The following is a 17,778-nucleotide window of genomic DNA, read 5'->3' on the forward strand; positions in this document are numbered from 1 at the left end:
TTCAAGGTTTAGCTCTGCTCCATTTTCTGCTTGTTTCTATAGCTACCATGAACCTAAACTCAAAGGACCATTTAAAGCAGATTCTCCTTCCCAGGTAAACAATGAAGAGCCCGCAAATCTTTGATACAGGAACATCAGTTTTCAGTCAAGGCAGTTTTTTCCTATTAACACAGCAGTATTAATTTAACATTTATTCAAAAAAGAATATTTTTATAGCTACTCTGGGATGCCTCTTCTATCCAGGTATGACAATACCCCTGGCTTTTTCCCTTCCTGTCTGACTGTAACAGCATCACATTTGAAACATAATAGTTTATATGTCAATGAAACAGCCATGTTTATTTTCAGCAGCTCAGGTGTTTTTGCTCTTATTTACATTATCACCATACAGTCAGCTTAAAACATTTAAGCAATTCCAAACCATGTGCCTTTTTATTACGTCCCCTCAGGGAGTTTAGAAACCACCAAAAACTTAAAAGAAAGGATTTTGAAGTCACATTAGTGTTTCTCCCAGGCTGGAGATGTAGCTCAATAATAGAGCACTTGCCCAGGATTCACAAGGCCCTGGGTTCATTCCCCAACACTGGGAAAAAAGGTTCTCCTGTCCTACAAATGCAGATTTTATGAGTGAGAAACTATGCTTGCTTAAGCTCCTGCTTGTGTCGCCATAGTAGGAGGTGATACTGAATTTTCTCCTAATGAAATAGGAAGCAATAAGAAATTTGTCTCCCAGAGACAAGATGACAAAGCTGGTCTGTTGCTTGGTCACATGTTTCATTTTATTGCATTTACATGATTTTTTCAGAGAGCATTTTCAGGTAGAATATATCCTCAATGCGAAAAAAAAAAAAAAAAGTTATCTTTCATTACAGAGTCTCCCTTTCTCTGTCACTTGGGATTCCAGCCAACTTTTAGAATATGTGCCATGTGCCAAACACTGTGCGGGGCACTGAGGAGGCAAAACACGAGTAGAACACAGCCACTTATCTCAAGACACTCACTGTCTATAGCAAGAGCACATTTATAACGGGACTATCAAGAGTTTTTATGCTTTTAAAAGGAATTACATCTGAGCTACTGGAGGACTAAATTCAGTTTAAGATTTACTGAGAGCTTCCAAATCATGCCATGTAGTTGAATTCACTCTTTGGTACAAACTATTCATGATAGAAATTTAATTTTGTTCCCTTCTACTTTATAAAAATTGGGACACCTTGGTTCCAAAGAAATGTTCATTTCTAATACATAATTTTTAAATACATAAGTCTGAAAGGCAAAATTAATCCAACCACAGTTTCCAACTAGTTTGATAAGAAATCTTATAACTACCATTGAACTATAAGCTCTATGAGGGATTTTATTATTTTTTATTTTTATTTATTTTTTTTGGTACTGGGTATTGAACCCAGAGGTGCTTAACCACTGAGTCACATCCCCAGCCTTTTTAATATTTTATTTAGAGATAAGGTCTCACTGAGTTGCTTAGGGCTTCACTAAGTTGCTGCCTATGAAGGATTCTTTTATCTGTTTTGGACACAGAGCCCATAAAACATCTCCTGTTGCATAATAATAATAATAATAATATGTATGTATGTAAATTGTGTCCTAAGGGGTAGTCAAAAATAAACAATTCATCAAAGCCATATTTAACCAACCAGAACATAATTGTGTGACAGAGAGCAATCCCTAAAATGCACTATTCAAGGAACTGTGCTCTTCCCTCATGTCCTTGGGCAAGTAATTTGGAATCAGTTTGCTCTTGATGGGTCATTAAGTTTTCTGAATTAACAGTTCTTTTGAAAATGCTGGTGTATCTCCTCTGCAGATAGTCAAAGAAAAGCTGGTGTGCCATGCCATCATTGGGACCCAGAAGGGCAAGAGCTTGGTGATGACCGTGACTGTCATCTGTGAATTTATAGCACCTCTTATCCAGCTCTCCACCAAGCAGCTCCTATACCGACTAGAGAAGGTCAGTTGGGCTGTGCTAGAGAGGGTCGGGTGCTCTGACTGGGGCATCAACATGTTCACTTTTCATTCTGGAAGCTAAATTAACTGGAATCCTGTCACAGCCATTACCCAGCCAATATTTTTTAAGCTTCAGAAGCCAGTATGTCTTCAACTAAAAATTCTGAATCTAAACCTGTAATGCAATCCTTTGCAATGAAAATTCTATTTCCTTCATTCCTGATGTGGAAGACTAAAGTGAAGGGGCATTCCGGTGCACTGAGAATGCTTTTCTGTGGAATGAATGTTCATTTTACTTTAGGTAAAATGAATATCACAGAAGAGAAAGTGTTGGAATATAATTATCCATAATTATAATAATCAGTAAGAATAGATACCACTTATTGATTAGAATGGCTGGGCCTTGAGTCATGTTCATTATTTGCATTTTCCAAATTATCTCTCACAAAACCCCTATGCAGTAGACTCTGTTGTTATTCTCATAAAAATTAAACTATGTAGACTACCTAACACTGCCGAAGAACAATCAAATTATATGATTCAGTCTCTTCGATTTATATGGCTATGTGTGTCTGTGACTTTGTATAGCCATTAAGGTCAGGCAATAAATGGGAGAGTCAGGGGCCAGGTGTGTGAGGGGAATGGCTGCTGCCCAGGGCAGGAGTCCAGTTGGTGAAGGAGTGGATGAGGCATCACAGTAGACTTGCTCTACTCCTAGACAAGTTTCCATCCTAGAATTATTTACCACTGAAAACAGGCATGTATGAAATGTCGCTTCTGAGTCAGGGACTGCGCTAGTGCTGAAAGTCTGGTGAACAAGACGATATCGTCAAAGCCAAGAGACTTGTCGAGGTCATAGACTGTAAATGAATTAGCAAAACGTAATTGTTATAAACATTGCGATGAAGAAGAGTTGTGTGGTGCCATGAGCATATAGAGTGGGAGACATGGGCTTATCTGTCCATTATTTGTCCACGTGGGCACAGTGCCTCAAGTTGGGACTTGAAGTAAAACTAGAAGTTCATCTGGTGACGAGGAAGGGGAAAGAGTTATAGGCAGAGGGGACAAGTCATGAAAAGGGCCTGAGCTAGGAAAAGGCCTGGTGAGTATGAGGAACTGAAAGGCCCCCCCCCCCCCCGGACAGAGAAGATGGCAAGAATGGTGGGAGATCTCTGGAGGGAAGGCAGGGGCCAGGTGTGTGCGGTACCTGAGAGTCATGCCATGGGAGGGCTTCGGGGAGGAGAGTGTCACAGTGATATTTATTCATTGAGATAGTTATGCTGGCAGCTGAGCAGAATTGTTAACAGGCCTTTCATGTATTGGACTCTTTGTCAGGAGCTAGATAGGCAGCAAGGAGGATCATCCTTCCCTCAGGATGCTCACAGCCTACTGGGAAGACCGGGCATTAAGGAAGCCATCGACCCCCTGAGTGGTCTACACTATCATACAAAAGTGCTGGGGATGGCAGTGCCTAACCAGGCAGTGTCTAACCAAGGTGGAGGAATGCACCTTTTGTTCCTTTCATTACCTGGAGGTTTGCAGGAGGGTGTTCAAGACCAGCTATTCTGATAGTGGATATTTTGTTCATTAAAATAAAAATCTCCTGAGCACCACCATGGATAAGGTGCTGTGTTAGGAGATGAAAGGGGGAGCTCATGGTCTAGTAGGAGAGTTGAGATGTAGTAAATAAGTTCAAATCAACAATAGTTTGGGAGTGTATTAGACACTTTCAAGGTACAGGGCAGGAAAGACCCAGCAAAGACCCTGGCTTAGCAGACTTGGGAGAAGGTGGGCATTGAGGAAGTAAAATAAGGCTTTCGGTGACAGCCCAGCTACACATGAAGCTAACAAGCTCCATGAGCGATGCAGAAAGAAATGCTAGGAGAATTCCTGCTGCAGTTATTAAGTTTCACTGCTCTGTGTTCAATTCTTCCTTTGTAAATAATCAAGAAAGATATTTATTGGCCACAGCTGCCCTGAATTTGATGGCATCAAATTCTCTCTGAATGCAGCTATTCAGAGAGAATTCAGGAAATATTTATTGAATAACTATTCTGCGTAAGACATTATATGTTAAATATTCAGCTTAGTTCCTTATGAGGTTTTTCTCAGCCCATAAACATAAAAAATGTGAGTAATGCTCCTTTTCTTCTCTTGATATCCTTATGCCTTTTGGCAGGGGGAAGGGTAGCAAATTTTGCTTCAATGTCTATTGTTTGAGTTTTATATTAAAATATGCAAATATTCTGAATACTGCAGTAACTTCTTGTTGAATTAAAAAGGGAATTGAGCCACAGCCCCCTGCTGTTTATTTTCATCCTTCTCTCCTTCCCCCAACATCAGAAGCTTGCAATTTTTTCCTAGCACCATATTTTTCATCGTTCATTTCCTACTCAGATTTAATCCAGATCAGGAATGGAGAAGAAATGCGGCTTCATTACCAGAGTGTGCAAGGGGACCGGTTAGGTCTTGGTATTCTGATTTAATTGTCTAACACCCAATTATCTGTTCTGCCTCTGTGTTGTCAGCTCAAGGCAGGGCATCTGATTTAGAATATAATGATATGCGCCCCGTCTCTGGAAAGGGCTTTTCTGTGACTGCTTCCTCAGGTCTGATCTACTCTATAATGACTGTACCATTCACAAGCCACGGAGACGAGGCCACATCTCTGTGGGATTGAAAAGGTCAATTGAAACTTTCAGCCCCGTTTGCTTCATGAAGTTCTAGCAGCAAACAAACTCTGTCGGCTGATCTTCGGGGAGACAAACAGCCCAGAGAGAAGGGGTCATTTTAAAATAGACCAGCTTCTCTTCTCTGGCTTCAGCTCCTTCTCATCACTAACCTCTGAATGGCCCCTTGCCAAAACCAACCAAGTGTGGCTTCTTCACTTCAAAGCCATCTGCAGTGACGCAGCAGCCTTCAGGGAAGGTCACTGGGTAGACAGTTCTCCATGCCGCCTGTTACCTAGTAGGCCCAAATGGGCGGCTTCGTACCCCCTCTAAATGGCAGTACGCAACCTGCAAATGCAAAGGCAGTCAATGTACTACCCATGTTACCACCAGAGGGGGAGGAATCAATAGCTGACCTCACATGGTAAATGCCAGACCATACTCCTGAAATAACCTGGGGCATACACGAGGAGGTAATGGGGTACTATTGAGAAAGGAGACTCGAGGCAGAATATGCTGGCCACCCAGGCTCACCCAAGGCTGGAGGACCCAGGAACCACAGTGGAAGGAAGACTTTTCTGGACAAACACTGGAAAAGGGAGTCAGATCCCAGCATGAATAGAGGACTTAACTAAAATTAGAACAAGGAGAAAAGGTAAGTCAAATCACAGAGGCCTGGCAAAACAGGCTAGAGTGACAGGAAGAGCCAGGAATGGTTGGAAGCAAGTTCTCTTTGGTGGCCAGATGTTCAGGTTTCTGGTCTCCTCCAGCTGATACTAAAGGACCCCCTTTCCAGTGCATGAGAGAAATAATGTGACCCTAACATCTGAATGAAACAATCCAGTCTGACCAGAAATGTCTAGCTTAAGACCCAGTTCAGATGCTTTCTCTGGGTTAAAATAAAATATCTTATAGACTAACAAAGTGAGGAGATGTTTCTAGATCAACTGTCCTGTTGGTATCAGGAAAAATTTACAGGAAACAGTTATAAGCATCTGTCAATGTAACAAGATAAGTATGTTTGCAGATTGGGTATTTTAAGTATAGAAAAAGTGTTACATAAGGGAAAAATGTTTAGCTGCTACAGTGATATCTAGATTCACAAGATATCACTTGTGTGTTAGACTACTTTATGACGCTATGGAAAGTTCTATGTAATGGTAATATCTGAAGCATAGCTTCTCCAGGTATTTTCAGGTGGGCAATAAGAGTCAGAAATCTCATCCTGTTTTCTGGAATATGCAGATTCTCTCTTTCTGGGAGTCCACTGTGTAACATTCCACATGATTTATCTAAATTTCTACCAGGGGAGACATAAATATATAAGGGGAGAGCACTAAGCTTGTTAACAACGAATGTGTGACTTTTGTTGCCAAAGGCTTGTTATACTAACCACAACTTGGTTTGCTTCTTTTTTCCTTTTCCAGAAACCTAACAGTGCCTTGGAAGCTGATTACCAGCCCTTGGCCATAAAGAACATTTCCACTCTGCCTGTGAACATGGTGCTCTCAACAACTAGACCCTTCTTTATATGTGAGACGGATAAATCCCCGTTGCCCACAACGTCTGAGGTAACGATGGGGTGGGGATGGGGGCTGTGTGTGTATGAAAAGGAAGAGAATAATAACAATACGCTGCCTAACTGGTTCAGAACAAAAAAAAAAATTTAAAAGATCTGGGAAACCAATAGGAAAAAATATGGAAAACAAAATAAATAAATAAACTACAACAGCAGTCAGCAGGAGCGCCATCATTCACGGTGTGAGAACTTCCCCGCCTCCCAGAATGAAGCCATTCTACAGAAAGCCATGACTTCCTACTAGTGATAATAAAGAGCTTTTAGTTCTCCTTCAAATCCAACCAAAACCCCATACTCAAGAAAATGAGCAAACAGCGAGGCCCAGTCTCCAGTCCAGCAAGCCTGTGTCCATACACTGAGGATCCAAACCAGGCTGATGGAGGAGGCCGTGAGCTCACTGTTGCCACCTCTGGGACAAGAGGTAGCATTCTCTAAACAGCCCTTCAAGACAGTCCCCAGGGTCCTTTGCTGGACAGGGGGACACCAGTGAGAATGGTTGGCCATGGCCAAGTGACACTGCAGAGCTGTAGGAAAGGAGGACCCAAGGGAAACAGCCATTTTGCTCCACTCTCCCCTCCCGGGGGGCGGGGGGGAAGCAAGGCAGAGCAGGAGGCACTCTGGAGCTCTCAGAAGAGGGAGTTTGAGAGTTTGGGAGATTTTGCGGCAGCCACACTCAGAGACGGATCTTCAGGGAGAGTGGGGACAGGCATTTGGTGAGAGGATGCCCTAGACAGTGCTCGTGCCAGGCTGTGAGCTGTGCTGCTCTGCACTCTCCTCTGCTCCTCCCCAGGGATTCTTTGAATAAGTGGGTCTTGTTCACGTATCAGGGGGAAAGCCAGCGAACATCTCTGAAGGAGACAGAAAAGAGGAAATAGTCCTAAGCAAGAGGAGAAGAAAACATAACACTTGTGCAGAAACTTGAGGGATTCTCTGTGTACCAGAACCACCCAGAAAGTATGAACAGCTGGCGTTTACCCGCAAGATGAAAATAGTTATTGTTTTGTTTTGTTAAGAAATTAATGGGGCTGTGTCCCTGTATTATGCTGTTTTTAAGTCCTTTGGGTATAGACCAAGGAGAGGGATAGCTGGATCAAATGATGGTTCCATTCCCAGATTTCCAAGGAATCTCCATACTGCTTTCCATATTGGCTGCACCAATTTGCAGTCCCACCAGCAATGTATGAGTGTGCCTTTTCCCCCACATCCTTGCCAACACTTATTGTTTGTCTTCATAATAGTTGCCATTCTGACTTTAGTGAGATGATATCTTAGAGTAGTTTTGATTTGCATTTCTCTAATTTTAAGTGATGATGAACATTTTTTCATATATTTGTTGATTGATTGTATATCCTCTGCTGAGAAATGTCTGTTTAAGTCCTTGTCCCATTTATTGATTGGGTTATTTGTTTTTTTGGCGCTTAGCTTTTTAAGTTCTTTATATACCCTAGAGATTAGTGCTATATCTGATGTGTGAGGGGTAAAAATTTGCTCCTAAGATATAGGCTTTCCATTCACCTCACAGATTGTTTCTTTTGCTGAGAAGAAACTTTTTAGTTTGAGTCCATCCCATTTATTGATTCTTGGTTCAAGCAGCACAATTCACAATAGCTAAACTATAGGACCAACCTACATGCCCTTCAGTGGATGAATGGATAAAAAAATGTGGAATATATACACAATGGAATGTTACTCGGCAATAAAAGAGAATAAAATCATGGCATTTCCAGGTAAATGGAGGGAGTTAGAGAAGATAATGCTAAGTGAAGTTAGCCAATCCTAAAAAACCAAATGCCGAATATTTTCTCTGATATAAGGTGACTGGCTCATAGTGGGGTAGGGAGGGGGAGCATGGGAGGAACAGACAAACTCTAGATAGGGCAGAGGAGTGGGAGGGGAAGGGAGGGGGCAGGGGGTTAGCAAGGATGGTGGGAATGTGATGGACACCATTATCCAAAGTACATGTATGAAGACACAAATTGGTGTGAACCATATTTTATATACAAACAGAGATATGAAAAATTGTGCTCTATATGTGTAATAAGAATTATAATGCATTCTGCTGTCATGTATTTAAAAATAAAATCAATTAAAAATGAAATTTTTAAAAAAAAGAAATTGATGGAAATGTTTGAGGAAGTCTCATGCCTCTGGTGTTGTCAGTGTTGGGACCCCAGAGGAAGACCCCTCATTCCCCATTTTGGTATCTGGGGTATATACCCACAGCCTGATCATCTCCTCTCTGTCCAAGGAAACTGTTCAGGAGACCAACTTGATGACAAAATTAATAAGTTGGAGCCTCTGGCTTGTTGAGATGTCAGGGTGGATAAGGACCTAGTTTCTTATAATATAATTTCACCTTTTATGTTATTTGTACATATAACCTTAATAAAAGCACATGTATACTTTAAAAATAAAGAGCTTTCACAAATCAATAAGAAAAAATACCAACAATTCATCAGAAAAATAGGCAAAGGAAATGAGCATAGGTTTCACAGAAAGAAAAATAAAGTGGCTTTTTTTTTTTTTCCTTTTGGCACTCGGGATGGAACCCCGGGGTGTTTAACAAATGAGCCACATTCCTAGCCCTTTTTTATTTTTTTAATTTGAGATAGGGTCTCACAAAGTTGATTAGAGCCTCACTAAGTTGCTAAGGCTGGCTTTGAACTTTCAATCCTCCTTCCTTGGCCTACCGAGTTGCTGGGATTACAGACATGCACCACTGTGCTCAGCTCTAAAATGACTTTTCTAAAAAAATATTTTTTAATAATGTTGTTGTATTTTTTATACCTTTATTTGTTTGTATGTGGTGCTGAGGATTGAACTCAGTGCCTCAAACATGTTAGGCAAGCACTCTACCACTGAACTACAGCCCTAGTCCCTCTAAAATGACTTTTAAGCATGTAAAAATATGCTCAACTTTATTCATATTTGAGGAAATACAAATTAAAATTCCATAAATACATTTATAACCCATCAGATTGGCAAAGAACAAAACTTGAGTAGTACTCAGTGTTAGGGAAAGCATGTGGAAACAGACATTCTCATACAGTGTGGGGCAGTGTACCCTGGACGGTAATATGGCAGTAGGTATCAAGATTTTAAATGTCCATGCCTTTGACCTGGTAATTCCACACTTAGGAATGTACACTACAGACACAACATATGAGATGACATGTATTTATTTATTGCGACATTGATCATAAAGGTAAAAGATTAGGAGCCAGCATCCTTCAGTGGGAGATTAGCTAACTAATTGACGGCAGAATTATATGATGGAATTAAATGCAGCTACTAGAAAGAATGAGGCAGCTCCCTTCTCTCCCAGAGGTAAAATATAGAAAAGTGTACCGAATATATTCTCATCTGTGTAAAAGATAAGAGGAAACATGTAAATGTGATTTTTATGTCCCTAGAATATGTCTACAAAGATAGACAAGACATTTGTAAGCTTGGTAACCTCACAGGAGGGTAAAGGTAGAGCAATGATTTGCTTTTCATTGTTCTTATTCAAAATATAACTGAAATGTGTTTTAAAGATTTTTAAAACCAATGCCTGGGGCAAAATAACATAGAACATTCAAGAGTGAAAAATATCTTAATAGAGTCACAGGACTCATTGGTAACCAAGGAATTCTGTGGCATCAAAACAGAAAACAACACATCAAAGAGATGTTTTATACTAACCTCAGACTTCAATAACTCAATGCAAAATGACAATGAAGCGATGACTGAAGAATTTTGAGGGAAAGTTTGGCCCATGAGTTAAGAGAATCCTTTAAGAATACTCAACAAACAGGCACTCTCAGGCTGCAAGGAATCATCGAACACGCATTCATATTGATGAATAGCCAATTTGATGAAGGAACAATTTGCCAATGAAACACAACCATCCAGAAGAATTAAATAAGGTCTTGAGGGATGATTAAAAAAAAAAAAAAAAAACTATGAGGAAGACTGATAGGAAGCACTCAGTCCATTTAACTGAAATTACACAACTTGGGCAGCTGCCATTTGAGGGCAGAAGGTTTTCAACCCCAGCTTTTTAAAACTCACTGTAACAACAACAACAAAAAAAATTGAGTTAGGCAAAGCTTAAGTGTGCTGATTCCCTCCCCTTTTATATCCAGGAGTCAATAAAACCTACTTAACATTGAACCATCTTTTTCTTGATTGTAAAAGGATAATAATAATAACTAAAAGTTACATATCATTTGCACTGTACCTGAATCACCTCACATCTATATTGACTCATCCTATCCTCTTAAAAAGTGGTGGGTACTATTGTTACCGCTGTCTTACACATAGAGAAACTAAGACCCAATACTTTGCCTACACAGCTAGTAAGTAGCAGGATCTGGATTTGGATGCAAGCAGTTTGGTTCTGGAGTCCTTAATCTTGGAAATTAATATTCCTTGAATAAGAAAAAGATATTTCGTTTTTTAAAATTCAAACATATATTTTTAATAAAAATATCACAGTATAATGCCATTTGTATAAAATTCTATTATTCATATGTCATGTATGGATTAACGTTTACCAAATATTAACTCTGAGAAACAATATATGGTGAACTTTTGGATGAATTTCTAATTTAATTTTTGTTTTTTTATATATAAAATGTAAATTTTGCAGATGTTTCTATAAAACAACAAAATCATTCCATTGGGTAAAAAAATTTTAGTTTCCATCTTCAAAAGATATTTAAACACTGAACATTATTACATTACCAAGTGTATAGATGTCACAGTTTACAATGATGGGTTTAAAAGTGTGCCCAGCCATGTATGTCAGTAGTAAAATCAAAGGACAGGTGTCCAGTGTGACTTTCATTTGGGATTGGGCCTCTCTCTCATTGTTGGATCAGGTGATTGACTTTATCAATTGGAAACCATCTAATCATGTCACTAAAGTGCACAGTTAAGTACCTGAACCATTTGAGCCCAGTGGAGAGGTGAGGGGTACTGGACACGTTCATTCTTCCCAATACCTTGGGCCCTTGATGTCGTATCATGAGGTGGTTCTTGTGACAATTAAATGTGGAAATTGAGCAATACCTTAAAAAAGCCAACTCTGGGCCAGCCTTTCTGTGGGAAAACTGCAGCAGGAACATTAAGGAACACTTTGGGATCTGAATCAAAAAGAGAAAAGAAAAACAAAACCTACCAACCAAACTCTGTGCTTCTCCAATACAGAATAGAAAACTAGTATTGAATAGAAAATATCAGACAGTGGATAACACTGTGCTTAAGAGTCAGGATTGCAGGCATTGGAAAGGAATTAAATTAGCTAATCTGACAGTTTCTGGGTCACTCTGTACAGAGCCTCCACTCAAGTCCTTTCAAAGGCCTTTTTAAAATTTCTTAAGCGAAGAACTTTCCCACTTGTCTAGGAAGAGCATTTCACAATCGAATTTATTTTCAGTTAAAAATATTTCACAATAGTTATTCTTTGCAGACTTGGCCTTTTACAATCCCTCAATTTTTATAATCCCACAACTCTTATCAAAATCTTTTCCTCCAAATAGCCCCTCTCCAAATTTTCTCTGCTTTCATTTTTAACTAATGTGTATGTGCAGGTATGTAACTAGCTGTCTTAGTCTGTGTTCCATTAGTATAACAGAATTAGGTGAAAGTGGGTGATTGATAAAGAATAAAGATTCATTGCATTTATTTGGGCACACTGCTCTGGAATCTGGGGAGTCCAAACGCAAGATACCCGTGAGGGCCCTGTGTTGCTTCAATTCGTGGTGCTAAGCAGAAGGGCAAGCAGGTGTGTGTGGAAGAGAGGATTCAAGAGGCAATCTCACTTTATCTCAGTGCACTCTCCCAGTAATGGATCCAATCCTGGGACAGCAGGACTCTCTCCTGCAAGAAAAGTATTAATCTATACTGAGTGCTCCACTCCCATGAGCTGAACTCCACTACCACCTCCTGGCACGGCCCCAGTGGCAATCAAACCTCAACATGAGTTTTGGAGGGAACCATAGAACTGGCTGTTTAATTACATACTCTGTGTGTGTGTGTGTGTGTGTGTGTGTGTATACACACTAATATGTATGTAAGTGTATATCTGTGTAAATATATAAACGACCTTGGTTCTTCTGTTTCATGTATTATATTGGAAATTCATAGTACAAAAGTTGGTCATTCCCCATTATCTTGATTTTAGCCTATTACACTGGACATTGATGAAGAAAAACATCTGCTGGTCAAATTCGACCCCACCTACAGAAATGATTTCAACAACTGGGTTGCAGAAGAAGTGCTGGCAATTAGGTATCTGGAACACCCTCAGGTGGACAGCCTGAACCTGCATGGAGAAGTGCATTACCCCAACCTCAGCTTCGAGACCATGGAGGTGGATTTTGGCTGTATCCTGAATGACACTGAGGTCATCCGCTACATTACAGTCACCAACTACAGCCCCTTGGTTGTGAAGTTCCGCTGGTTCTTCCTTGTGGACGATGAGGAAAACAAGATAAGGTACAGAAATCCCAGACCTCTACTGTAGGTTCATTTTCTCTTTCAGGCTCCACACTGGGTTTCCTGTGTTCTTCATACTGGTCTTTCATGGATATTTTTAGCTCTGACAACTGATTACTGAAAGAAGTGTCAAAAGAGTCTGAAGTCAGGGTCCATCCTAGATTTCCAAACAGGAAAAGCAGATACGACATCTTTGAAGGCCCCAGTCACCACCATATTAGCAAAGCAATATCCATATGCCTGTTTTCATTTTGAGTCTAGTGGTTAGATCATGAGAAATTTATCACTAAAAATAAAGTCTGTATAGGGTTTTTTTTAACTTATCATTTGGTTGGGATAAGAACACTTAACATGAGATCTACCCCTTAACACATTTTAAGTGTACAATACAGTTTTATTCTCTTATAGGCACAATGTTATATAGAAGATCTATAGAACTTATTTCTCTTGCTTAACTGAAGCCTTCTGCTTATTGAGGCCCATTTTCCTCTCCCCTCAGCCTCTGCAACCATCATTCTTCCACTCTTTCATTTATGGATTTGACTATTTTAAATAACTCAAATAAGTAGAATCATTCAGTGTCTGCCTTTGTGGGACTGGCTTATTTCTCCGAACATGACATCCTCTAGGTTTACCCCTATTGCCATATATTGCAGAAATTCCTTCACTTTAAAGACTGAATGATATTCTATCCTATTGTATCTAAAGGCCACATTTCATGTGTCCATGTGTTTGTTGATGGGCATTTAGCTTGTTTCAACATCTTGGCTATTGTGAATATTGCTATAATAAAAGGCGAGTGTGAATATCTCTTTGAGATCCTGATTTTTGTTCTTTTGCATAAATATCCAGAGGGGAGTTGCAGGATCTTATCTTATATTTCTATTTTTTTGAGAAAGCTCTATACCATTTTCCCTAGTGACTTCCCTCTTTTGCCCCCCAGCAATAGTATACACTAGTGTACAAGTATCTTCTTTTTTTTCCCAGTGGATAATACCACCCTAACAGGTATGAGGTATAGCTCATCGTGTTTTTGATTCGCATTTTCCTGATGATTAGTGACACTGCATTTCTTAATATATACCTATTGTCTAATATATAACTATTGTCTGTGTACATATCTTCCTTAAAGAAATGTCTATTTTAGTTCTTAGGGTTTTTTTAATTGGGTAATTAGTTTTTTAGATTTGGGTTTGGATTTGAGTTGGCTACTGAGTTGTAGGAGTTCCTTACATATTTTTTGGAGATTAACCCCTTGCCAGGTTTATAGTTTGTAAATGTTTTTTTCCACTCTATAGGTTGCCTTTTCGCTCTGTAAATATTTTCCTTTGCTTTAAAGAATCTTTTTCATTTGATATAGTTCTGATTGTGTGTTTGTTTGTTTGCCTTTAGAATTGTCATAAGCATTTCAAACACAAAATATAGATTGAGTAGGACCATACATTAAGTATGTGCCCCACTGAGCTCCATATGGCCTGTTCTGAATATTTCAGTGGATTTCTGTTCTGGTTCCTAGTTGTTATATGTGTAGACACATACAGGGTCATAAAATAATGGGAGGTGGTGAGTCTTGCTTTTCTTCTTAGTTGGGAACCAGGACTGATGGGCTTCATATATTTCCATACTGGATTTTTTTTGACAGCTCACTGTTTTGCATGTGGATATTGCTTGGCTATTCCTAACTGAGGAGACCCTGTACTGTTTCCTTGGTGGCTTGTCAGTGTTTCCTGTACATAATCCTCATCTCATATATGACAGTCTCCCTTTTCTTTCCTGTGCTTGTTACCACGGTAACGCCAGCTTACTCTGGATGTCTTCCGTAGACATCTAATGATGACCCACTGTAGCATTGAAGCTGGCAGCCAGTCCTGGGCCTGAGCATCTGAGCCTGCTCATTAAATGCCATGGACTGTTTAGGGTTGGAATGAAATTCTGTAGATGGCAAACATTTAAAATAATTATGGAAAAAAAATCAGCCAACCTGACCTAATGCACTTCAAATATCAGATTTCATGAAATTATTCTGATGTAACGCTGCTAAATGAGTTTATTACATCTGGGAGCAAGAAGATCCTTTATTTTTTTTTCATTTTTTGAGAGACCATTTCCATAATTAAAACAATGATATTTTGAAGTTTACTTGGCCAGTACTGAAGATGATATACTTGTTTTTTTCATTGATTTAAGAAACTATTTTTCTTTTCTTCAGTATCTTCCTAGCTCTTAATATTGAGTCTCTGCTTATAATTCACTTGTTCATTCACTCAGAGAGTCACTTAGAAAATATTTGATAAGTAGCTCTTATGGACTAATATTGTGTGAGGCATCAGGGATGTAAAGGTGAACAACGCATGATCCCTGTCCTGAGGCTAGTGAGGGAAGCAGATGTGGAGACCATGGTAGACCCATTGCAATGCCAGGCTCTGAGGAAGGTGGTGACCCTGCCCAGCAGAGTCAGTAAAGGGTGTGCTTAGGAGTCATGGTCACATATTTCAGAGAGGAAGGAAAGCATTCTAAGGAACAGAACATCAGGTGTTCTGATTTTGTTGCAAATCACAGAAAACCTGACCCTAAGTGAAAATTAAAAGGAGAGAGTCATTGATTCCCAAACTCAAAAGCCCAGCTTCATCCTGGCTTCTGGCCTGGCCTAAAACACATCCTGACAATATCATCATCAGAGCCAGGTTCTCTGTCTCAGCTCTACTTGCTTTAGTGGGTGGTTGATCTCATTCTCAGACTCGCTTTCCTCTCATAGACACCAAATGACTGCTGCCACTCCTAGGGCCATGTCTTTCCAAACCCTGAACCACTAGAAAGAACATAAGTAATTTGTCCCAGAACTTCTAGGTGATTCACTTGGATCAGACCAACTTAATCACATTTCCTGTCCCCACCCCTAATTGGAAGGGTGATGCACTAATCCTTGTCCTGGCTACGTGCTCCACACCAGGGGCTACAGATGGTGACCCCTGGAGAGCTGAGACTGCAGCAGTGTGAGGGAGTAGATCTCTAACCAACACTGACAGACAAGAGAATGGATGCTGGAGAGCAAATTCCAGGTACCTAACCACAGTGCCACCAGAGAGCACATTCACATGGTGGGACCTCAGACTGCCTTGTCTGGAAGACGTCATGGGAGAGGAGTGTGGAGAGGAGGTGTGTTAGCAGGAGAGCCCTGGGATTCCAAGAGGAACTTAGATTGTGTATTGGAGGCAGTGGTGAGTCTTATAATCAAGAGAATAAGAGTCAGGTTTTGTTTTGTTTTTTCCAACAAGATAACTCTCAGCAGCATTCAGCCCAGTTGACCCACAGATTTCCTTTCTTGACTTGTAGAATGCCATCTTCTCTGCTTTTCCTCTTATCCATTTGACTTCTCCCTCTCAGCTCTCTGTCAGTAACAGCTGCACCGAAGCCACAGGACTAGGCCTCTTCTCTTCCAGGTGATTGACTGGCCCCTGTAGCTTTAGTCAGTCTCTTCCTGAGGCTTCCAAATGTGTTTCTAACCTCCACCCCATGCTAGAGTTCCAAGTCCACTACATTCCCAAAGTCTTCTGTTGGATGCCTCCCAGGTGATTCAAGTCCAATGTGTTCCACATAAACATCAAGTGACAAGCATGTGGCTGCCCTGATTTAAGTCTTTAATGAGTACCCAGGCTTCTTAGAATCGGGTACAAAACAGCATGCTATTCCACCAGGCTTTGCAGGCGCTGGTATCTGAGTTCCTCTCGGGTTCCTTCCCACTCGGCTCTCTCCTCACCACACGCCGCATTCATCTCCTTTCTGTTCATCTAACATGCCAGCCTCTGTCCCACCCAGTGTTGTTTCTGTCCAACTGCGCCTTCTGGAAGAAGCTCTTCCCCACTCCCACCCAGACACCTCCTGCTTCCCCCTCAAGTTTCAGCTTCCACATCCTTCCCCCTGGGAAGTTTCTCTGAGGCCTTGCCCAGGCCAGACCCCGGCCTTGGCAGCCTCACCTCCTTGGAGATGTGCGTCACTCGCATCTGTATTTACTGCTCAATGTCCATCTTCCCAGAGGGCTCTTAACTCCTGTAAGGACAGGAGCACATCTGTCCTGTCACCCCCGGTGTCCCAGAGCCCCAGAGCCTACCACCATCATTAGAAAGACTAGATCCTCCCAGAGTATTTTTTAGTTCATCAACTGCTCCTTTCTGGGAATTTATAAAAAGAAAAGAAAGGGATGGCTTCATAACCAGTTTAAGATTCTTTTCTGTCAATTGTCTGGCACCTGCCAAGTGGAAAGGCTCAAGGGATAAATGTCACCCAGAACAGACACCTGCCCTCCAGACTCCTCCCGTGTGGACTGTCAGAAAAACACTGGCAGAAGGTCACTTTTATCAGCTATATCAACATTACCTTTCTTTTCCAATTAGAATTCTTCTAAGCCTTACAGTCAGTTTAAAAAAAAAGCATAAGAGAGAGGTTTATTTTTCTTCTATTAGGCAGGTGAAAGGATGCCTAGGCATTCTGAGTACTCTTGTCAAAACACATATACCTGTCATGCGTGTGTGTGTGTGTGTGCATGGGTGCACATCTGTGCACGTGTGTATGTGATTTTTTAGGCCATTCTGACTCATTTAAAGCATCTTTGAGTACATTTTTCCCATTGGCCCTCATATCACATATAAGAGCAGAGAAAGAAGTAAAATGGATAATCATGCTAAGTAAGTACTCAGAAGGGGGAGAGCCTTAAAGACATGCTGATCCATGTTGGTTCACATCCAAGATAGGATTCTAGATTGGCTATACTCAGATGACTGTCGGTCCCCCTCACACATGCACGTGTGATGAGGACACTGGCGTGAACAGTGAGGGCTGGCTGTGCCTGCTGCTGGAGCTGTCACTACAGGACTGAGCCCCCACGGGGTCGATCCCTTCAGTGTAGCTGGGAAGCTTGACCAGAACATGATGCTTCACGGCACCTTTGTAAGAGAGGAGCACAAGGAAATGCCTGGACTTGAACCAGCCTTTACCTTTAAGAGGCCAGACGGAGGCCCAGCCCTCAGGGAGCCCTAGCTGGGCTGGCTTCTCTACCTAGTCTCAGAGCTGCAAGGCCAAGAAGGT

At 40.9% G+C, this 17,778-nt stretch overlaps 1 protein-coding gene across 1 annotated transcript in view; it reads left to right on the forward strand.

Moving 5' to 3' along the window:
- Hydin (HYDIN axonemal central pair apparatus protein) overlaps nucleotides 1-17,778 on the forward strand; it is a 316,785-nt gene that overhangs the window by 146,203 nt on the left and 152,804 nt on the right. The window contains exons 20-22 of the mRNA XM_076838342.2: nucleotides 1,826-1,969; nucleotides 6,062-6,205; nucleotides 12,383-12,696. Of these exons, the coding sequence (XP_076694457.2) occupies nucleotides 1,826-1,969; nucleotides 6,062-6,205; nucleotides 12,383-12,696 (602 nt within the window). The remainder of the gene's footprint in view (nucleotides 1-1,825; nucleotides 1,970-6,061; nucleotides 6,206-12,382; nucleotides 12,697-17,778) is intronic.

Source organism: Callospermophilus lateralis, chromosome 18, assembly GCF_048772815.1.
Source record: "Callospermophilus lateralis isolate mCalLat2 chromosome 18, mCalLat2.hap1, whole genome shotgun sequence".
Classification (NCBI taxonomy): Eukaryota; Metazoa; Chordata; class Mammalia; order Rodentia; family Sciuridae; genus Callospermophilus; species Callospermophilus lateralis.